General features: G+C 40.4%; 1 protein-coding gene across 1 annotated transcript; it reads left to right on the top strand.

Annotated features, from left to right (window-relative positions):
- The first annotated feature begins 2,411 nt into the window (after nt 1–2,411).
- Nucleotides 2,412–21,903, top strand: LOC119739048 (centriolin-like). Its single transcript, XM_038213881.1, has 3 exons — nt 2,412–2,417; nt 7,382–7,657; nt 21,403–21,903. Exons 1-3 carry the CDS (start codon nt 2,412–2,414, stop codon nt 21,622–21,624), a joined length of 504 nt encoding a protein of 167 aa, XP_038069809.1. The 3' UTR covers nt 21,625–21,903.
- The last annotated feature ends 1,966 nt before the right edge of the window (nt 21,904–23,869 follow it).

The raw sequence follows: 23,869 nt of genomic DNA, 5'->3' as shown, positions 1-23,869 counted from the left end.
TCTAACCCCCGAACAGTGAGTAGGCATCAGGAACATTGTTACCGATCAACAGGTCGATACCATCATTGATCTGAGGCAGGTGAACATTTTCCAGCTGTTGCCTGTGAGATGTATTATCATGGGTTGGAATATGATGTCGCTTAACAGGTAGTTTATCCTTGGTGTACACCCTTGGAATATTTTATCCTTGGTGTACACCCTTGGAATATTGACTATGCCCATACCATCTAGACACTGAACTTCTAAGCCTTCAATCAGGTAAGTATCCATGCTGTGTAGCTCTTCCATGGTGTGAAGCCTTTAGCGCATTCATCTGCCCACACCACATAACTTCTTCATCAGGGATTCATTGCAGGACGACATTTCCTGGATCCAGGAAAGCACAGGTCACGACATAATTAAACCCATGAGCAAGTCTCACACGAACTGGGACAATTGCCATCGTACACTGGTTCTCATCTTCACTGTCACATGCTACCTTGGTATACCTTAGACCTTCACGTTGCATACCCTCTTGATGTGGCCCATCTATCGGCAACCAAAACAAAGACGTTTCTTTCTCAGAGCCTCGATGCGCTCACTCCAGGGTTGTTCTCGCAGCTGGGAGCATCCTTTTCAACAAGTGTGAACCACCACAAAACCAGCAAATCTTGTCAGCATCCTTCTTGGTCTGAACTTCTTTGGTTTCTCTCATGGCCATGGTGACTTTGGGTTTTGTGACACCTCCACTGACAGCTTTCTTCTGGGGACTTGCAGCTGAAGCAGAAAAAGCAATCTACTATAAACAGGGTCGTTGACCATCTTGGACTCAAGCCTCACAAACTCTACCAGATGGTGGAATTTAACCATTTCTCCATTCTTCTTGCGCTGCTGCACACGAGACCTCCATCTTTCATGACAATTGTATGGAAGCACTTCATCATCATGGTCTTGATGTTCTCACTATACTCCAGGAACTGCAAACTACCAACACATTTGACGGCACTCTGACACTCATTGAAGAAGATTGGAAATGCATCAAGAGCCTTCAGGTTGTCTGCCTTTATTTGGGGCCTGTTGTTAACTGCTCCAGATAATTAAGACGCTCATCATCAGTGTCACACAACTTAGCCATCTTAGCATTGAACATCCTCATAAAGTGTTTGAAATCTATTGCCTCACCACTGAACTTTTCAACCTCCAACTTTGGCCGCTGCAGATGCCTGCTCATCTCATCCACAGATTGACCACCCACATCTTCTTTAACTTTGGCACCTCTACTTTTGACTTTGTAGGCTGTGGCTCACCATTTGTATCCTGCGGTAGTCTACCTGTGGAAGGACCAGGCTGTGCACCCCCATCAACCTGTCGCACACCACTTACACCAAGAACAATTTGAGGAGGACGACTTGCTGGACAATGCGTCAGTGCAGTACCAACAGTCTTTGGCTCAGGATATGGAAACAGTTAACTGAAACCGGTTTCGTATTAATCCAAGAAGTCCTCGAATGAGTGCATCCAGTGATCTGTAGACTCAGAGGCCTTGCCAGAACTTGATCTTTTGCTATCCCCACCGCCAACAGGCGCGGATGCATCAGGTTTGGTTTTTGTCACGGCTACACCGGTGTTCATATCAGCTCCCTCTTCTGTGACCCTTGTTTGACGCTCCTCATCTCCATTGCTTCCTCTGCTTGCCTTCTCCAACTTCTCCAAGACCTTACATTTCGCCTTTAAAACAGCCACCTTGGCCTTTCTTGATCTCAATTTCCTCTTCACGCTGTTTCAATTTCATCTTCTCAAGAACCTGCTTCTCCTTCAAGGTCTTTTGGCGGGTGAGTAGCTCTGCTTCCTTTTGTTGTTCTTGAATGAGTAACTGCGATGCTTTTGAGCGTATTGATGATCTCAATGTTTCGACGACCTTGAGCTTGGACTCTCCTGTTTGACCATCCAGTCTTAGATCCTCACCCTTACATTTGAAAGCCAGACCTTCTTATCCGTGAACAAATCATTTCAAACTGTAGACACTCATCCTCATTCAGCAACTGGCAGTATTCATCGTAACATGTCATAAATTCCTCAAACAGGTCCATCTACTCCTTATATGCATCCTTCATTTCATCGAGGGACGGATTGGTTCCCAACTTGACGCGAACGGCATCAGACTTCAACTTGATGCCTCGCCTAATCTCTTGTACTTCAACATCTTTAGTGTATGCAGCACCCTTCTGCGTCAGTTTCCTCTGACGTTCCGATGTAGACTCCATCGTCAAATACTATAACTGTCTCCTTGCTCTTGCACATGCTCCTCTGTGCTGCCTGGTTCCAACTTCCTTTTAACTGTGTGTCCTGTTTTATTATTCTCTTGGCTGTCCCCTCTTGGTGATGTCATCACCAAACAAATTATCTGTTAATGAAACTGTTGTGCAGCATAGATGAAGGTAATCTTGCTTAGTATCATTTTTTTATGCAGCCTCATCTTCTCAAGTTTTATAGACAATTGGTCTTCCCTAGCAGTGCTAGGGCATCTGTACCAAAGTCAAGTAAAGAGATCAACAGTGCTTGAACCACTCATTAACTGAGCCAGCTCATCCACAGGAAGCATAACTCCTTCAACAACAGAAGTTTGAATTGATTGAAACTTAAGAGTCCAGTGGTGTAGTTTGAGGGTGAATAATACAAATGCGGGGGCGTAGCGCGGTCATTTTTATTGGGGGGGGGGGAATTCTTAAAAAGGTCAACTTGCACATCCGTACTTAAATGTAGACATGTTTTTTCCGTGGACACTTTTCCTTCATAAAATCAAATTGGGGGGGGGGGGGGGCGATGTGGGGGGCTGGTTAAAACTGACGATTAGGCTTGTACTAAAAACAGCCGAGCTTGGCCTTCCGAACCAAACCCAAAATCGGTTCGGAAGAGTTCGGCAAGTATTTGTTGATAGCGCTATGAATGCTAATGCTTGCAATGAAAGGATAGGGCTGCGATAGGTAACAAGGTAGCAATTTACGATGTTCATTTCTCAACGTCATCGAGTCAAATTATAACGGAATTTTGTTTACACAAAAAAATAAGATTCATCATTCAACTTGTGTTGAATAGCATGTGGAAATGGCGGTGCCTATTTCTGTCAGATGTGCGCGGTACACACGTGTTTGTTCGAGCAGGGGAACGGCCTACATGCTTTTCACTGTAACCTAAGACATTGTATGGACATGTACATTATCGCACTTCCAAAGCCGAACCGAACCGAACCGAAGTTCGGAGAAAAAAAATCGAACCGCAACCGAACCGAACCGACCCAAACTTTGAGGATCAGTTGCAGCACTAGATTAGGCACACTCAGACTTTTTCTCAAAAAGGTCACTTGTTCCGGAAAAAAGGGCACTTGTTAACAAAAGAAGGGCACCCTTTACAAACATTGGGGGGGGGGGGGTTAAATGCTGGTAAAAAAAAAGGCATTTGAATGGAAAAGGGTAGTCTTTACAAAATATTGGGGGGATGAGGGTAAATACCCCCTTACCACCCCCCCCCCCAGTTCTCAGGTCTGTTGAATGTTTATTCAACTCATTGATATTCTCTTTAGAGACAGCATCTCTTAACAGTCCATTTATCATGTCTGTTAGGCTCATAGATATAGAATAAATGACTAGATTTGGCAGCGCGTGCATACGCGCTGAAGAGTGTGCACAAATTATCCTGTTCCCGCATGGACGCTCTACACGCATTAGTGCATGGGGCAAAACGTGCGTTACACGCACCTACATTCCAGTAGGTTTGTGCACAAATTTACTTTTTTATGTCCGTAAAAGTAACATTTTTAACCAGTAGGTATCCAACGAAATTCAATATGCATTTTCAAGCTTGGTAGTCACCACAAAGTTTGCTCCATTTTCCCTCGTATTTATTTTTCGTTTCAAAATGGTGGTGCGCGTTGCTAAAAATTTCCAAATAAATGTCAGCTTATCTGATAAAATGTGTATAAAGTCATTGTTTTAAACAGTGACAAGGAAAACGTTGAATTTAAAAACTGCTTTAAATTACCCTTGAATTATTTAAGAAAATTGTGAAATGTTTCAATGGATGATTTTAGAGATTTGTGTTACAATTATTATCCTTTTGGGATGAGAACAATTTACTTGGATTGCATTGTATATGTATGACTTTTAATGACAATAATATTGCCCCTGAAAACCGTTTTCAGAATGAAATAATTAACACTCCCGTAATGTTCAGGTCAACCTCAGAATAACCTAATTAACTTCTCAAGTTTATTTACATTGTGCTCTACTTTTAGTACCCACTTTGTTCAACATTGTGAGATTCTAGCGCCTTCTTGAAGATTTTTCAGATGCTGGATACGCCACTAGAGGTCCAGAGAAAAATAACACAAATTTATTTGTTCTGTTTTTTTAAAAATAATTTTAATGAAGGGCTGGGGGAGGGGCGTACATCCCCCCGGCCCCCCAGTATCCAACCGTACAAAACTGTATTTGATTATGGCGTATGTCATACCCTGAGGAGGGACAATGGAGAAAAATAAATGTTTTGGGCGTTGTCCCTTAAAAGCTGCTGTGAATTTAAATTAAAGGACAGCGCAACAACTACGGAAATAAGACGTTCAAAATGTTTATTATTCTGTTTGTTGATGAAGAAAATAGCGCTCAAACAACTGGATGCAGGTGTTTTTTTTAAGCAACGCGCAGCAGCATTTTAAAACGGGAAATAAATACTAGAAATAAAATGGACCAAACTTCAAAATGAGCATGCAGCTTGATAACCCATTTTGAATTTTGTTGAAGAAATAACTACTACAGGTCAGAAATATTACTTTTAAGGACATAAAAATATATCTTTCCATACAAACCTATGGAAATAAAGGTGCGTGTAACGCAGCTTTTGCCCCACGCGCTGAAAAATGGCGCCACCCATTGCAGAACGCGCGTCTGTATGCACTGCCAATCTAGTCTTTTTTATTCCATATCTATGGTTAAGCTACTTATAATGGGAAACTTTTGAGACAGTGGCAGCAAACACACTGGTCCTTTTTAATTGTTTTCGTCATATTGAGCATGCACACTTTAGCTTAAACATGACGGAAACAATTGAAAAGGCCGGTGTGTTTGCTGCCACCATCATCTCAAAAGTCTCCCATTGCCTTCTAACTTGTTTGCCATGTTCTTGGACGTATTAGCTGACTTGTCATGCTCTCTTGCTTTTTCCTGAATCTGGGCTGTGTTTGCATGGTTAGCTGCCTTGCTAGTGCTTTTGCTTATGCTCAGGCTTCCCGCTGCAGCTTGCGAACCAGTCCCTTGTGATTTTCAACTTCATGCTCTCCACTTTCATCCTCATAATCATAACTGTTCTCCAAACATATTGAGCATGGTGGTGGTCTCACCACTACTAACAGTGTGTGTATCTTTCATTCATTTTTATTCAGTTGAGTTACGACAACTTTCTGTTCCTCTTTTCACTGGAGGTTTGTCCCTTTTCTATAGGCGTTTTCAGTAAAGGCAATGTTGAGGCCATTTCAGATTGGCCTAAATCACACTACATGTGTTTTTTTTTCACCAAACCACATGGTTTGTTTTAAACTGTAATGGCCAGCGATCTTACAATGTGTAATTGTTATTAGCTACACAACTAAGAGCTGTGAACACTACGTTTTGCTCTGTTAGGGTATAACGGTACAGTGAAGCTACATAGTAGGTGGTGCAATCTCATATGCTTAGGCGGGCGGGCTAAATACCCCTGGTTCATTTACCGGGAGACGGTATTGTTATTGAGGGAGTGTGGGACCCTTCAAGCCAAAGCGGGAGACGGTCCACGCATGAACGCACACGGTACGGCCGTGCATGGTGATAGTTTGTAGTGGGACTTGTACGTGGACAGGCAGACAAAAGATCAATTACAGGATAAGTGATCCTTTGTTGGATGTTTACTGCCCTTCTTAAATCCCTGGCAGTTCACTGGCAACTGGCCACTGACCAGTTGGTTTTACAAAACAAACTGTTACATATATGGGCATTTTTCATTTCTTTCCGCTTTTTCTCATTAGGGTTTGACATAAAATTGAACAAGTGTCTACAGGGTGAGAAGAATAACATCCGCTTTTTCTTTGCCTTTTCAAACTTGTTGATGAAAAAGAATAATTAATCAATGAATGATTTCGTTTACTGTAATTTATTGTTAGCGAGTGAAGAACTTTTTTTGCATCGTGGCTTTCTTGGTTTTCGACTTGCAGTCCTTCCAAAAACACCTGAGCGAAAAGCAGCAGAGCATTGTGTCAATAGGCCGTCGTATTGATGACCACACTAATTACACGTGAGGTTTTTTTTACGGAGCTAGTGAGAACCAATAGCTCTGTAGAAAAAGTGCTCGCCATGAAGTGTGGTATCATTGATACGAAATTTCCATTCCATAGAACCTGAATAAAAGGCCTTCATGTACATTACACGCTATCAATGCTGTAGTAGTCACCAATTACAGTGAACAATAGCTCTGCGCAGAGGATTAGTGAGGCCCCTGGTCTTTGCGGTCAGTTAGTGGAAGCCCCACTGCTGGATATAAAACCACAGGATTTATTGTTATTAAAATGGTGATTTGTATCGGGAGCCGGCAGTGCCAACCGTCGGACGGTTTGTAGAAACAGGTCAACCGCTTTCTATGCAAGCGGGAGCCGATTAAAGGGGGGCTCAAATGAAAGCGGCTCCCGGTAAATGAACCAGGGGTATTTAGCCTGTCCGCCTTACTGGAACTGTGTGACTGGTGATGCACTAGAATGTCATGCTACAACAAATGGTGGTGTGATGTGTAGACTTTTATCCAGACAACTACAAGTCCAATTGAGGGACATTTTTATGTATGAAAATCATAGAATGTTATGCATGTAAAAATATTAGTGATATATCATGACATATACAGCACCATGTTTTTGCTGATAAAACTGACCAATTGGGATGGGGGTATTGACACACCCCCCCCCCCTCCCCCGAAGTGATGCCCGTGAGCATCAGGCATCATTGTTACGCTAACACATTTGAATTTAACTTGTGGTGGTCTCCCAGACAAATCCCTGCTCCCAATAACTTTGGATCATTCGAAATATGGGGCAGATGGAACCGGAACCAGTCTAGGTCTCCCCCATCTCTCCTTTTCTGGCCGTTGAAGGGGCACTTGTGCACAGGGCCCATAGCTAGACAACTACAACTTTAATTGGGTTGAACGTAAAATGGGTTTGGGTTGAAACCTTGTACGTAAATCATAGGCTGTTAAGAATCTTTTACAAGATCAAAATAGCTAAGACAACTGGCCTTCTAAATTTGTTCAATTTGTATATATCCGTAACAATGCGTTATTTATGTTAAAACCATATTGTTGTTCACATATCAACCATCTCAATTCATAGGAAACCAGGGTAATCCTGAATGATCTAAATAACCAGAAGCGTGACTTGCTGGCCTCCATTGAGGACCAACACTCCATCTTAGCCCGGTATCACCTGGACACTGAGAAGGAAGAACGAACCTTACAAGATGTTCGAGCAAGCATTGATAAGAGCCGGACTGACCTGAAGCACACCTTAGAGATGATTCAGCTAGAGAAGACTGAGCTGGAGGCATTGAGGCTACAGCATGAGAGCAAGATGGGTGACTTGGAAAAGACACAGCTAGCTGCCTTGCAGGTACGTGAAAGCGCCAGGTCGATCAAGGACCATTTTTGTTGACTAATTTATTAGGCAAGTGGGGGATGGCCAAAAAGTGCCTTAAAAAAAAACAACAAACAAACACAAAACACTTCATCAATTGTAGTTATCAGCCTTGAAATAAGACTAGCTGTCAGAGCACTCAATTCAACAATGACCCAACTCAATTGTACGCATGCTGTATGCTCTCAACTGAGCGGTCAACTGGGTCGATTCCCCTGCATTGATATCTGCAGTTAGAGTTCAACTTCATCAGCCTTGAACACAGACTATATCAGATAACTTATCTCATCATACCTGTGACCAGACCCAATTGTATGCGACAGTACGCATAGCGCAGCCAGCAGATCGATCACATTGACATACCGGCAAACTTGGCACTTCACATGCATTGAAAACTGCAAACTTATACAGCCTGTGCACTAAGGACCAAAGAAGGTTTGATGGGCGGTAACCAGTCAATGCAATAGCCAAGCTCGGTGAACCGTGTTTTGCATGCAGGCCGGACGGAATGGACATTGTAAAAATGCCAAGAAAACATCTATGGAGAAAGACAATCTTTGCTAGCTAATTCACAGAACTTGATCTCTCTTGTCTGTGTATGTATTTCCCGTGTTTATGAATTTATTTCGGAAGGTATATATGAAGTAAAACGATGCAGCGTGTTTCACAGAAATCTTTTTCCGTAAAACGAGGTTCTTTCGCCCACCACACACAGTGCATCATGCACGTTCATACCACGCGATTTTCGGACATTGTTAGCCAATTTCTCGTCGTGACTAGCGTCGTGCATATGGTATACTCGACCTGCATTTTCCATTATTTTTAAGATTAAACGGTCGTTTCACCGCTGTTTATCTGTGGATTTTAAGGAGAACGATTTGCTCTCCTTTTGCGGAACAGCTCATGGAAACTATCAAACATCACAAATAAAATCGTTCCAATGCAGAATTTAATCAGTAATCTTGTTAATTCTTCCTCACAAGTTCTCGGATGCCATGGTGTGTTTTTTATAATCAATTTACGTCTTGAAGGGCAGGTAAGATCTTACAAGATAAATCCACTTACTACATGCAGTATGCCGAAGATATCCTATTTCATGGTTAATGGACACCTAGCTTTTTGCCCAACTTTGATTTTTCCGGAACCCTTGATAATCATAACTACTCTGAGAAATATACCCAAAATTGCTGGGACATGAAAAATAAGCTAAAACCAAAGGTGCGTTTGTAATTAGGCGCACAGATTTGATATTCATTATAAAATTTGTCTGACTTGGAATAAATAAGGCCAGCTCAGGGACGTCGTTAGGTATAACAATTAGAATGGGGGATCACAAAGTGGTCACTCGGTTAAAAATGACCATAGTTAAGATTTGGTTTTAACTAATGACTACTGAAAATACATAATTATATATCTAGCTAAATTTTAAGTCATACAAAATGGTGTGTATGATCTTATCACCGGCTTACACGTTGGGATTTAATGCATCATGTTTGTGATGTTAGAATGCACATTTACATTCAAAATTTTCTCAACGAAGTGCATGCATGTGAAACATGATTAAAGACCTTCAAAATTCAACCGTGTCTCAGACAAACATCCTTGTTGTTACTTGTCAACTTAGGAGGATAAATATGTACAGCTTTTATTTCACCCCTTTAAGGCAGGGGCTGACCAACCCCACTTACATTTTTCAAATCAACACAGTTTTTACACGTGCAGAGCCTTAGTGGCAGTCATTTTCAGCTCTCATTTCAAGAAAATCAGACATACTGTTCTCACCAAATCTAAATTTTTGAATAGGTGTATTGCATAAATGTAACGTTTCCAAATAAGTGTCCAAAATTGAATGGAAACTAAATACATTTTGTGAGTTGTACAAATGTACTTATATGAAGCCCGGGAAGGGACAGGGTGGAATTTTTTTTGCTAATTCGTTCGCACGAATTACTAATTCGTTCGCACGAATTAGTAATTCGTTCGCACGATTTAGTAATTCGTTCGCACGAATTAGTAATTCGTTCGCACGAATTAGTAATTCGTTCGCACGAATTAGTAATTCGTTCGCACGAATTAGCAAACTCCAGTAATTCGTTCGCACGAATTACTAATTCGTTCCCACGAATTACGAATAGGAATTCGTGCGAACGAATTACTAATTCGTTCCCACGAATTACTTATTCGTTCCCACGAATTAGTAATTCGTGCGAACGAATTAGTAATTCGTGCGAACGAAATAGCAATTCGTGGGAACGAAATAGTAATTCGTGCGAACGAATTAGCAATTCGTGCGAACGAATTACTAATTCGTGCGAACGAATTACTAATTCGTGCGAACGAATTAGCAAATACCAAAAAAAAATTCCACTCTGTCCCTTCCCGGGCTTCATATACTTACAATGGATAGTTATGCAGGCATTCCAAATTTCAAGACAATCATATTTGGAAGCCCAAATCATATCAGAGTGCGAACTTTGTCCCAGGCTGTAAGATTAAAATGGCTCTTTCGTGGTTAATGATGTCACTTAAAATGTTACTGTAGCTGTCCCCTGTGATTTTATTTTGACCAATTTTCATTTAGATAATTTCTAATCTATTGAAAACAGTTGTTAGAGCATTTTCCATCCCCAACGAAGGCATGAGAACAAAAGAAATTGGAAATATAATAGACAAGTTATGCGTGTGATTGGATCCTACAAAATGACTCTTAAGTACTTTATTCACTTATGGGGTTTAATATGATTTTAAAATGGTATATTAACCAGACTTCTGATTGAATTCTGCATCAGGAAGATTTACTTTGTGATGTTTGATAGTTTGTCATTTGGTCAATCCACTCACCTAAAACAACTTGTACAAATATTGAATTGATCTTACAGGATAGTTTCCTGAAAGCTTAGGGGAGGACTCCCCTCCACCTGCTCCCTGTACACTTTTTGGATATATCAACACATAGCAAAATCCTACCAGGCCTCCATGAGCTATTCTGCCAATATTTGCTGTCATTTCAACTAAAAATCAGACATACCGTTCATGCGAGACGTCAGGTTTTTTTTATAACAGGATACATGCAAAACAAATAATGTAAATTTTCCTGTGTACAGGTGCTCATGCACAGAAGCACACACACGGACCTTTGTAAATTACACATTTCGTCGATCATACCACGATCTGACCTATCTCAGTTTTTGCCATTTCGAGAAAAACGTGTTTGAAGTTGGGCCTATTTTGCATCCACCCTTTCACCCAGAACACTAACTTTTATTGACTCAGTTTTTATATATAATAAAGTTGGATAGTTGAATTATGATTTTAAATTGCTTCTAAGGCAAAAACTCATCATTACCAGGTGAAAAATAGGCGCCAAATCCATAAGTCACTTCATGAAATGAACAATTTCAATTTCTCTGTAGCTGATAGTGACTTATGTCATATGTGCATGCGCGCGCGGACCTCTTCACGTTAAGTCATATGGAGGTTCATTGCAATCTGTTGTTTTTTATATTAATATTATTGTTATTAGAGATTAATAAGCTCTTACAAATTAAAACGCTGTTATAGTGAAGGAAATTAGAAAATGAATTCCAATATATACGGGGTGCATAGAAACTTGTTGAATACATTGTGTATACCTCCTAGTAATAATTCTTGAACAAATTCATTGTAAAGGTGTACTTTTATTCCATTTTTTAAAATTCTTCTCTGTAAAAAAATCGCGAAACAAAATCCGTGGACAAAACAGGTATTTTGTTCCAACAAGACTCACTCACTGAAACAGAACGATAAACGTACATGTACACTCTCATAATCTTCAAATCTTTGTTTTTTGTTTTTGTTTTTACTCTTCAAAGTGTACTTTCTCATTATTTAAACCTTTTATTCCCTAAAAACAGCAATTTTCTGCAGATACTTTGTTAGCCTTGGTCAATGCTCTCGTCGTTATTCGTCCCGTACGTGGTCAATCGTCGGCATATATCCTCATGCGCTAGCACATGCATGTAAAAATACAGCGCGAACAGCAACCTCACACGGCCACTATTTTTATGCAAATCAGTTGGAGACGATGTCGAGCCTTGGTTCAATCGTCCATGTGAATTTTTGGGGGTGGTGCTCATTATGTTAATAGCCTTAGCTGACCTTAAATGTCGTTTTCTTATTGGTCGATCGTTGCGTGGAAACTTGCATAGTGAAACGTGGCACCGTACATAATCCATACACGAACAATTGTGTGTCTCTGCACATGGCACTAATGCACAAAAACTGTGGTTCCTGTCACGTCCGCAAAAGGCGGAATAGCTGCAAATAATTTGATGACGTCCGGATTTACCAAGGTGTGATTGGACACTCCACATATTAGCCCTGGCTACATTATCTGTATTCGCATACGAGGTCGTGCGCTGGAAATCTAGCGCAAAGTAAAGAAAAACATAAGCTTTGGCCGACGATTGAACCAAGGCTCGACATCGTCTCCAACTGATTTGCATAAAATAATAGTGGCCGCGTGAGGTCGCTGTTCACGCTGTATTTTTACATGCATGTGCATAGCGCGTGAGGATATATGCCGCGCCGACGATTGACCGCGTACGGGACGAATAACGACGAGAGCATTGACCAAGGCTAATACTTTGTAAGCCTCCCCCTTAAAAAAAATTAAGGATATATCTCAATGACGTACATTAAAAAAAAAAATTCGGCTGCATTTTAATTAACAATGCTCAATAATTAACAATGCTCAAAACGTCAAAACTGAATATAAATAGGATGTTTAGTCGCGTGTTGCGTTAGTACAATGAAGATTTTGTTTCTTGAGAATTGACTATCAGAACAGGTCATATTTAAGGGCCACTCAAGGGATAGAAAAGTAAATCTAAGAAACAAATTAATTATGTAGAAAGACAAGTACTGCCTTGATGTTTGAACTGGGACTGACCATAATCAAAAGGAAAACATGATGCAGGTCTGATGTAAAGAGTTCAACAGAGAGGCAGGGCAGAGAGTTGTTCTCAGCAATCTTTCAAATTTAAAAATAAGGGCTTTACTTGAAACGTTCTTAGCAATGAATTTCCTTTATTTGTTCGTAATTACAGTTTTTAGGTTTTAGTTTTACTCAAACTATAGGTGCATAAATGAAATAGTGCGAGAACTGACAATAAAAGAGGTATCTCTTAATATTTCAAGATAAGTCTGGCATTAGTGAAGGATGTAGATCAAAGGTGATAACAGTGACGGCTAAGGAACAGCTCCTGGTTCAAAGATTGTGGAGTTACTAGCACAACACATCGAAAATCTAGAGAAATGCACACAAAAAAGAATAGAAAATACATTCACTCAACATTTTAGAGGCAATCAGTAGTCGCCCTTTGTTTTAAGGCTGAGCATTTTCCCATTACATTCCGAGGCAGACTGTGGCAGGTGGTTCATACATTCAGTATAAATCAATACTTTTTTATTAAATTTGAATTTAGAATCTACATGAACATTTATTTGGATTTTTTTTTTTTAATATCGTCCACATGGAAAATCAATATAAAACATTTACAGTTTGTTAAAGGGGATCATTGATAAATCATTCAGAATGTGTTTTATGTCTGGTGTCACTATCCTTGCAGTCTTTGTCTTTTTAGATGTTCACATGTTTTGCAATATTAACTAAAACAAATCATAGCAACTGAATTTAACTTTTTTGCAGTTCACCCCATTTATATTCTTTTTGTTATCTGCATTGACTTTAGAATTGTAGCAAGACTGGAGTACTAAATCAACATTTAAAAAGAGAGAAACGAAGCACAAAACGTAAAAACGAAGAACAGACGCAATGCTCTTTTGATCTGAGCCGGGCAGTATAAAACCAAAATATTAAGCAGCAAAAGTATGAAAGGTTAAATAATAACCTTTATGTTAAAAAAATTGCTTACATTCATGCTCCAGGAATCTATCACTTTCCTTTCAACGAAGCGTTTTCAAAACTTCATTCAATTATGTAGACGAATGGTGCTCTGTATAAACTTCTGGCTGCAATTAACCACTGAGACATCCACATTTTGTAACACAAACAAACCAAATCAATCACGAATCATAATATTAAAAAGCAACCTTAGTTTGGCCCTTTAATTTAATAAATATTTTCCCGAAAGGACAGTCAGTGAATCAACATAAATATCAACCGAGATGTCATTAAAAAGCATTAGTTCGGAATCGAACCCCACCCCAAGTGTTATGACTACCCACTACCGTCTACACTACAGTACGCCAATAGGCTAATTAGCGTAGGATTTTGTGCTATCATACACACAAGTCTCTGCAAAACAAGTATTCAGACAAAGCCCAACACAAACATATTGCAATACCAGTATCAAAATACAGAAGGAATATACTTACAGACATTTACAGAATCAGAAACTCGGTTGAAACTTGCTAGTTTCGTTCAGTCATCAAACGACACGTGTACGCCGCCATTTTAATTGTTTCTGACAGCGCTAAAGACTGGCCCCTAGTAACTCAATTTCATCAGAAAGTGATAGGGACCACATTAAGTCCGGGCAGTGGCGTAGCCACGGGGGGGGGGGGGGGGGGGGGGGGGGGGGGGGGGGGGGGGGGGGGGGGGACAGCCCCCCCCCCATGAAACCTTCTTGCCCCCCCCCAGTCGCCCCCCAGTCAAAGGGGGGCATGGCCCCCCCAAAACGAAACCAATTTTTTGTTTTGTTTTATGTGACATCGCAATAAAGGCAGGCAATGAGTACACCACCATCTTTTCCTCAAAAGAAAACATTGGTTAAAGTGGTCAGAAATTGCCTCAGATCGCACCACAGAGCAGAGAATCCAAAAAAGCAATATTCTATTTTGTTCTGTCCCCTGCCCAAAACATGATTTTCATATGAATATTTGCTGACCCTTCACAGCCTAACACATTTTGGTGCGGGCCACTTCCCCTTCATGGCAAAATACCATTTGGTATGAAGCACCTCATCACCTGTATGACAAAATACAATTTGGTATGGGGTACTTTACCTTCACCAAAAAATACAGTTGACATGGGGCACTTCCCCCCCCCCAACAATATGTCGATTTGGTACAGGGCGTTTCCCTTCACAATAAATACAATTGATAGGGAGAACTTTCCCTTCATAGTAAAATATGATTTGGCATAGGATACTTCCACTGTATAGTTAAATGCAATTGTATTGAGCACTTGTTCTGCATAGTAAAATGCAATTGATATGGAACACGTACCCCTCATAGTAAAGTACAATTTGGTAAGGGGCGCTTCTTTGCATGGGGCTGTTCCTCTTCATAGTAGTTTTGTGGTACGTGCTACTTTTTATGCCCGCAGTGAAGCCGAAGGGGCATACTGTTTCCTCCTTGTCCTTCTGTGGGTCACCCACCTATACCCACCCACCCGGTGTGTGGGTATAGGTGGGTGAGTTTGTTTATGCAGTCAATAGGGGACGTTGAACAATAGAAGATAATGGGGTCCCCAATTCCTGAAGGGTCCCCAATTTAGCGGTGTGTGCAAAACATATGGGAGGTCTTCCAAAAAAGTTCAAGTACAAACAAAAGAGGGACAATTAATAGGGGGTCCCAGATTACAGGCGAATACACACTTGTGTGAGTGCGTTTGTTTATGTTGTAAATCAAGGACACACACTTGCAGGGAATCGAGGACAGGAACCAAATCGAGGACTACCTCGATTAGAAAACGTGTACAAAACTAATGAGAGCTGTTGCGAAAAGTGAAATGTACAAGCAAAAGAAAAGGAAAGAAAATGTGTGTTCCTGCATTGCATTACGCTCGAGGACAGACAACAAAGGGAGCACAAAGGGGCCGTTGATCCTCGAACGAAAGTGCCTATTGTCCTCGAATGCAGGTTTGTGTGCTTAGTCTGTGGGAAAAGTTTAGATCAGGGAACAAAGGAAAACACAAAGCCAATCCTCGGAAGCATAGCAAAAAACGACTGGGTGTCTGTGTGGGTGTGTATGTCCAGAAAAATCTTGTCAGCGCGATAACTTGAGAAATACGTAACATATGATCTTCAAATTTGGTTTGTGGATTGTTCTTGGTAATCCTAAGAAGCCTATTGCACTTGGGGCCAAAAGGTCAAGGGTCAAGGTCACAGTGGTTAAAACAATAGAAATCTTGTCAGTGTGATAACTTGAGAAAAACTTTACATATGACCTTCAAATTCGGTTTGCGGACTCTCGGTAGTCCCAAGAAGTCTGTTGCATTTGGGGCGGCAAGGTCAAAGGTCAAGTTTACAGTGACTAAAACAATAGAAATCTTTTATGTACAGCGTTGGTGTTTTTGTTTGTAATTCCACTTGTTTGTATAGGATCTTTTCACATTCACTCACTCTTTTAAATCACATACAATGACTTCCCAACAGAAAAGCAAAACAAAAACATTATATAGTTATTCTGAGATCATTAATTCATATACAGTCGTTTTCCTAGTTTTGAATTTTTCCTAGTTCCGGATCATTTTTAAATAGGTAAAAACCTACCTAGTAAATAAAAGATACATTTTGGGACTTGAGTTACAGAGCTCATATCAGGAGCTTGCGACACCATCATGGTGTCTTTATCAACTGGTGTTGTTGAGGCCCTCACATGACCCATCACATGACCAGGCTTGGTCACACGACAAGAGGCGGTCGTACACGTGGGCCAGCTCGTACCCTCCATCTCTGTTCATATGGGGGTGGTGCCTACGGATTTCCACAGCTTCGCGGATTTTGCGTTTCCAGAGGTCGTCCTCCCTGGCGATGATCTTAACATTGTCCACAGAGATGCTATGTCCTTGGGTGGATATGTTCACCAACTGCTGTCAGGGGGGCTGCAGCCGGCTGACAAAATTTTGGACACTCACTTTGACATGTTTGTAGAAAATTATGAGAGCTGCGAAACGACGATAAATTTTCTCCTCGGTACATCACTCTTACCATGTGATTTCAAATATTTTGTTCATACACTACAGTTGTATAAAATCTTCCATGGAATGTTTGTTGAATCAAAATAAGTTGTAGAGTCTCTAATATTTGAAAATTCGCCAACGAATGACTGTATGTTTTTGCTCAGTTCCGGATCGCACGTGTACTTTAATATGACCCAACTGCACGCGCATTAATCAATTTTGTGTGACGTATTCTGTGCTGGGTCAAAGGTTTTTCGGTCCGTGGGTGGGTTCGTGCCATTGCGCTGCAGGCAAAAGTTTCCAAATCATTTACGTTTTTTCTCTTTTTCAAATTTGCTCGAATTCTCTTGGATGAACTATTTTCGGAAAATTAAATAATACTTTATCAGAAAATGTGCTTGATTCAGGGTGGTTCTGGCCATAAAATTGATTTCTCGCGTGATTTTTTTTTTTTTTCGAGCGAAGAAGCTTTTGATTGATTCGGAACTGATTAAACCGATCTGGAACTAGGAAAAGTAGCATCTTTTGACGTGGTACTTTTGACATCGTTAGAAAGTCAAAATAAAAAGAGCTTAAAGTTGGAAAATTAATTTTGTAGTATCTCCATCACTCAAGGTAAACTTTTTAACCAATGCCACTTGAATTCGTGGAGTAGTTGAGCCGAAAGCAGCCTGAATGATGTTTGCTCTCCTGAACTAGGAAAATGACTGTATAACCTACAGAAAATAATAAATAAACAAATAACGTTCCATGTGATTGTGACCCAGGTACATGTAAGGTGATGTTAAAAGAGTGGTGTCATGTCATGGGAACAGTCACGGTTGCGGGGCTTTTGTGTTTGTAAACACAGAATGAAGTAGGGGGCACTTCCTCTTCACAATAAAGAAGTTTGATGTGTGGCACTTTCCTTTCAAAGCAAAGAACAATGAGTGCAGGCCACTTTTCCTCCACAGCAGAGAACAAGTAAGCATGGGGCTCCTCCCCTTCACAGTAATGAAAATTTGGTACAAACTACGGACAGAGCCAGCTTGTTTAGGGAGTATTTGTACACTATTCTGTAATATAGTGTTAATAATTGTCGGATCACAACAGCACCCCCATTTAAAGTACGTTATGAGCCCCACCTCCAAAGTGTGATAAATGAACCACCATGGGGTATCAGTCGCTTGCTACTAGTCAGGTGGCTTAGATCTAATTTTCGTCAAGATCGTGACCGACTGGTCCAAAGCACCAAACTTAGCAGATAGATTCTTATAGACCTAGAGAAGATATTTAGAAGGGGTGACACCTGAAATTCTTTTGGGAAGGGTGCCTAATTTGCATAAATTGTTAATCCCTGTCGTGTAATATATTTATTCCCATATTTGGGTATATTTCTATTTTTTTATTTTTTTGAAAAGTGTATTTTGGGGATTCTACTTACATATCTTTACTTAAATAACATTTCCCAAAGCATATAAGTGACTGAATAATTATGAGGACATAGTAACGATCCAAAATGGCTACTATTATGCCCTAAAGTTGCGCGCATTTACCTTGTCTCCAGATATCATCAATTAGTCTTGCCAAACATCAGCATTGATGAACTTCAAATTCACCAAGTAGCTTACTGGTACCAGTGACCCATTAAAACCTGATGCAAAATCATGTGAACAATGATAAAATTGTGATATTAAGCCCAGAAAACAAAAACTGGGAAAAAAACGAGGTGTCCATAAATTAGGCTAACAAGTAGGTGAAGGGTTGCCTAACATGGAACACTGGAACAAGTTCAAGGAAATTCCCAAAATTATTGTTGAGAAAATGTTTTGGCGTAGACAAAATTATTGTAAACAACAATAATCTCTTATTTAGGGGGATTTTGTTGAACTTGTTCAAGTCCCCACGTTACCCTTCCCATACTAGCCCAATTTACGGACACCACATTTTCTCCCCTTTTTTGGTCTTTTGGGCTAAACATCAAGATAATATCAATTTTCACTTGATTTACCACTTATTTTTGCTAGGGTAACTATGCCATTAAGTATCTTTGTGAATTTGAAGCTCATCAATACCCACGTTTGGCGAGACTAGTTGATGATATCTGGAGATAAGGTAAATGCGCATAACTTTAGGGTCAAATAGTAGCAATTTTGGTTCTTTACTATGTCCTCCTAATTATTCAGTCACTTATATGCTTTACAAACTGTTATTGAAGTAAGAATATGCAAGTAGAATCACCAAAATACACTTTTCAAAACAAAACAAAAATACACCCAAATATGGGAATAAATATATTACACGGCAGGGATTAACGATTTATGCAAATTAGGCACCCTTCCCAAAAGAATTTCAGGTATCACCCCTTCTAAATATCTTCTCTAGGTCTATAAGAATCTATCTGCCAAGTTTGGTGCTTTGGACCAGTCGGTCACGATTCCGACCATATGCCACATGACTATACACAAATGTTAGAAATGCTCCATACCAACCAAGTACCTCAACAAAGGCTATATGTGCCAGAGTCCACTGCACATTATGTGCTTATCAGACAAAACAATTTTAAGGGGCTGACTTAATTGACCTATCGCCGTTTGCGAGTTAGCAACGGCCCTTAGACAACCCTATGTAGTTTTTGTACACTACATTTTGTTTGTCTCAGATTTTGCGCGTTTGTATAATGCATAATTGGACAATATTTCACAAGCTGCGTTGACGCAGTTCTAACGCGATTCTACAATGATAATAATAATAATAACACGATTTATAGCGCGCATGTTCGCAAGTATCAATGCACGACTAAGGACAACTCCAGAAGACAAGTTACAGATTATGTGGAGAGAACAGATCAGTTTTCAGTCTGCCCTTAAAGTTGTCAAGAGAACTGATGTTGCGGATGTTGTGTGACAAGAAATTCCAACACCGGGGACCAGACACTGAGAAGGCCCTGTCTCGTTTTTTTGAATGTGCGTGGAACTCTAAGGTTGTTACTGGAGCGGAGGCCACTACAGCTGGGTGCATTAAGGTTGAGTGATCCCATTATGTACTGCGGCATTGTGTTATGAAGTGCTTTGTGCATGAAAACTGCTGTTTTGAAGTTTATGCATTGTCTAATTGGTAACCAATGTAATTGTTGAATTAGTGGAGAGGCATGTGTGTATTTGGATTGAGATAATGTGATACGAGCGGCATTGTTTTGAAGCCGTTGGAGTCGATCAACCTCATACTGATTAATACCATTGAGAAGAGAGTTGCAATAATCGAGTCTGGATAGTACAAGTGCTCGGACAGCGGCGTGGCATGTGTTTGTGTCTATGTATTTACGAATCTTGGATATGTTCCTGTTGTGGTAGTTGATAGATTTGCATATGTTTGCTACGTGTTTGCTCATTGTCATGGAACTGTTGATCTACTCAATGCCTCTTTGCCATCTCTCTTGCACACAAACATATCTCTTGTACACAAATTTGTTCAGAGCATATCGTGAGATACATATGTTCACAAATTAACTGATGAAATTGTTATCTGTCTCTGTTAATGAATGTGTACGATGCATACTAACACCAATTATGTGCAATACTACAGTAGGTCATATAGCTACTAACAATTATTCCTTTCTCCTCCATGATATCTGAAATTCCACAAGCTAATTACTGCCTCTTATAATAGCTGCTGCAAATGAATTGGTGGCATTAAGGGAATGTAAACCTAATTTATTCATCAATTGCACACAAGCGCCATATTTATGATTGTTTCCCCCATTGCTTGAGGTTACATGCTAATTTTTATTTCTTGCAAACCAGTAAATTTCACTTTTCTCTGATAGCAAACTGCCTGAAGGCCCTATCATGCTACAGACCGGACTCACCTAACCCTACTGCTTGCAATAAAACAAAGTCTGATAAAGAACATAATACAATCATACCTTCAGACATAGTAACACCTACAAATTCTCTGACAATCCTTTATGAAGGCGAGATGGTCAACTTCTAGAGGGCTAACAAGCTGAAATTCTGCCATCATACTTGAGTGCCGAACGAAACTCAAAAACCATTATCTGATGTATAAGAGCCTTTGCACAAGACGATAAGGGCCATTCCCTATGAAGTGTGCCACTAAGAGTTTGCCGCAGACAGTCCATTTTTTTTACAGACAAATAATGGCAATAAGGACATGGCAACTTTATTTCATTTCTGCAGCATGATTCAGTGTTGTGTACAACAATTGCCAGAAGGGTTCGTGTATCTTTTACCTCATTTTCTCAATGAACTCATTATATCCACACTGATTGTAATGACTAAACCTGCATGATTGTCATCACAATAAGAGCCTTTCCCCTGAAAACACCAGTCTTCATTGGTGTCGCGAGGGGGGGTGCAAGGGGGGGCGTTTGCCCCCCCGAAAAGCAAAAACAGAAGGAAGGGAAAAAAAGAGAACAAGAAAAGAAAAAGAGGCACAAAGTCATATTGGTGTCAATTTAATGGGTTGGGGGGGGGGGCAAAATGTCCCTGCCCCCTCTAAAACTGATTAATCGAGAATATGTTGAGAAATACAGGAATTTTTTGTGAAAATATGTTTTGACCCCTTCTAAAAAAATCCTGGCGGTGCCCATGCCAGTCTTGAATCTTGTGGCTGGCTGGCATGACTGGCCTGTGGCACGGTAGGCCAGTTCCAGGTCAGGGTGGGTATGCACAGGAATGATCCAGAGCAAATGTCAAACACTTGTGGCATCAGTGCAACCAGATTTACACTGAATGTACTCCTCCCCCCTCTACATTCACAGTGGTGCAAAAAGTAAACTTATTTAAAGTTTTTATATCAATTGTATTTTCAGGAAAAGGCTGAGTTGGAAACGCTGCAAGTATCTTGCAAGGAGAAGCACGCTCAGGTGGAACGAATCCAAAAGCAGCTTAATCTACAACGACCTGAAAAGGAGCGACTAACTACTGAACTTTCAGCCATGGAAGCTAGAGCAGTTGTACTGCATAGAGAGGAAGAGGGATTAGAGGAAAAGTGTAGAGAGTGGGATAGCAAAGTTGTTCAGCTTGCAAAGTAGGTGATATTTAAAAAATGTTTACCATGACTTATTGATATATCAAAAGAGTAGCTTGTCAGAATTTCAAATTTCAGAATGGTTGACGGAAAGACCTGTTCCTACACTGGACGTTGGGCTATTCCACTGAAATTACAAACCACTATTAAAAGAGCAACAGTGTCCCCACTTTGGACATTTTGACAAGTGCAAAAGGTGTATACACTTGTAATATGAGAGCTACCTTGTGGGGTACTCGCCAGAGTTGCTGACTCGAGTCATGTGACTTGGACTCGAGTCGGACTCGAGTCGCTATTTTTGTGACTTGTGACTTGACTTGTAAATACCAGCTTTGACTTGTGACTTGACTTGGACTTGCAAACAATGACTTGTGACTTGACTTGGGATTGCAAAAAATGACTTGTTACCAACCCAAATCAGACGCTACTCGAGCGATCCAATACACTTTAATTAAGCTATTATACTTTTAATTAGCTATTCGGTTTACGCCTTACGTGCATTAAAAAACGGACTTTGGCTTGCGCGGTTTCTACTTCGCCCAGCTGCAGCTGTAGATCATATCAGTGAGCTGAGCTGTTACGTTGCGTAATACCTGCCTGCACTTCTGGTTGGTAAATAAGAACAGCCTCCCCAGACTCTTTCCTCTTGCTATGAGGGTGCTGTCTATTCCTGCTACTAGCTCCCCCATCGAACGTGTATTCAGTCATGGAGGAATAATTATGAGGCCACATAGAGCAAAGTTGAGTGATACTATGCTATCAAATCTTGTTTATTTGAAGTGTAACAGGTTGTACATGAAAATTTTTTTTTTTTTTAAATTGAAGTCGCCAAACACAAGGCCCAAAAAGGCCACTCAAGGTGTTTATAAATGCAGTTTATAGTTGCAGCGAGAAAGTTTCATTCCAGAAAATAGACCTCAGTGACTAAATCCAGTAAAATGAATAGTTCCCACTAGTTTCAAAAGTTTTCAAAAAGACTGTCACAACAAACTACAGTTTTCAATGACCAAGTCTCTTGCTTAATGTAATGGTTGAACAAACTTTGAAAGGAACCTTTTATGAAAAGAAAGCAGGCCTTTGTCAATTGCATGTAAAATACCGGATAGCCTAACCCATTGGTCGGCGTTTAGTATACATGAAAACTGAACAATAAAGTGTTAGTATACTACATGTAATCGAGTGAGTGAAGTCTTTTTTTCACGTCATCTCAACATTTATTTCTACAATGTTAAGTAAATTTATTAAAGTATACAAAGGGCTAATATCCGACAGATATGTGATAAACTACAAGAATAGTAATTGCAACACATTGAAAAAGGGGAATTAAGGAGGCATGTTCAAAATAACTCGTAAGTTGACGCCAGGTTCTTTTAGCTTATTACAGCTGGACAAATTAATGTGCAACTTGACGTGTTCTTGGACAAAGATACTTGTGACTTGACTTGTGTTTAGACCAAATGACTTGTGACTTGACTTGTGACTGGACCTAATGACTTGTGACTTGACTTGTGACTGGACCTAATGACTTGTGACTTGACTTGGACTTGCAAACAATGACTTGTGACTTGACTTGGACTTGCAAAAAATGACTTGCTGCCACCTCTGGTACTCGCACAAAGGGAACAGTGGTACCCCATAAGCTGGTCTTTCTCTAATTCTAAAGAAGAAGGATAAGAGGAGAACAGTGCAAGTACCCCATAAACCCCATCTACAAGGAGTGGTGTGTGTGGATATGTGTGATTTTGTCTTAGGCTGTATCCTAATTACCGGCTTGGGCTGCGGCTTCGGCTTTTGCTACGGTGTTGCTAAGGGCGGCCATTTTCTAGACGTGTCCGAATTGTTGGCTGCGGCTGCTGCTGCGGCTTCAACGTCACGAATTTCAAGACACAAGAAGAGTTGACTTCTGGCATAAAACAAAATGGCGACGAAAACTCCTAACGTATTAACGACGCTACTACTACGCGCTTCTGCTGGGGGAGAACCATCTTTTTAAGTGTAAGTAGCCTAGACCAATGGAATTTTTAATACTTTCTGTCATTTGTAGCAATAATGGTTCTACATACATGACGGCTTGCAGCCTACATTTGAAATTTAGGGCCTATTTTGGCAACGTACCGTGTGTACCCGGCGCCGGCGACGTGGTACGTCCCTGCATTCTGTGTGCATTTACAATAGGCTGTGTACACAAAGGGGGGGGGGGCATTATTTTAGGCACAAACATTAATTTTAACAATTTTGGAAACAATGTT

The sequence above is a fragment of the Patiria miniata genome, unplaced genomic scaffold (assembly GCF_015706575.1).
Source record: "Patiria miniata isolate m_02_andy unplaced genomic scaffold, ASM1570657v1 HiC_scaffold_30, whole genome shotgun sequence".
Taxonomy (NCBI): domain Eukaryota; kingdom Metazoa; phylum Echinodermata; class Asteroidea; order Valvatida; family Asterinidae; genus Patiria; species Patiria miniata.
Note: the sequence above shows the minus strand (reverse complement) of the source record. Positions and strands in the feature narration are given on the sequence as shown.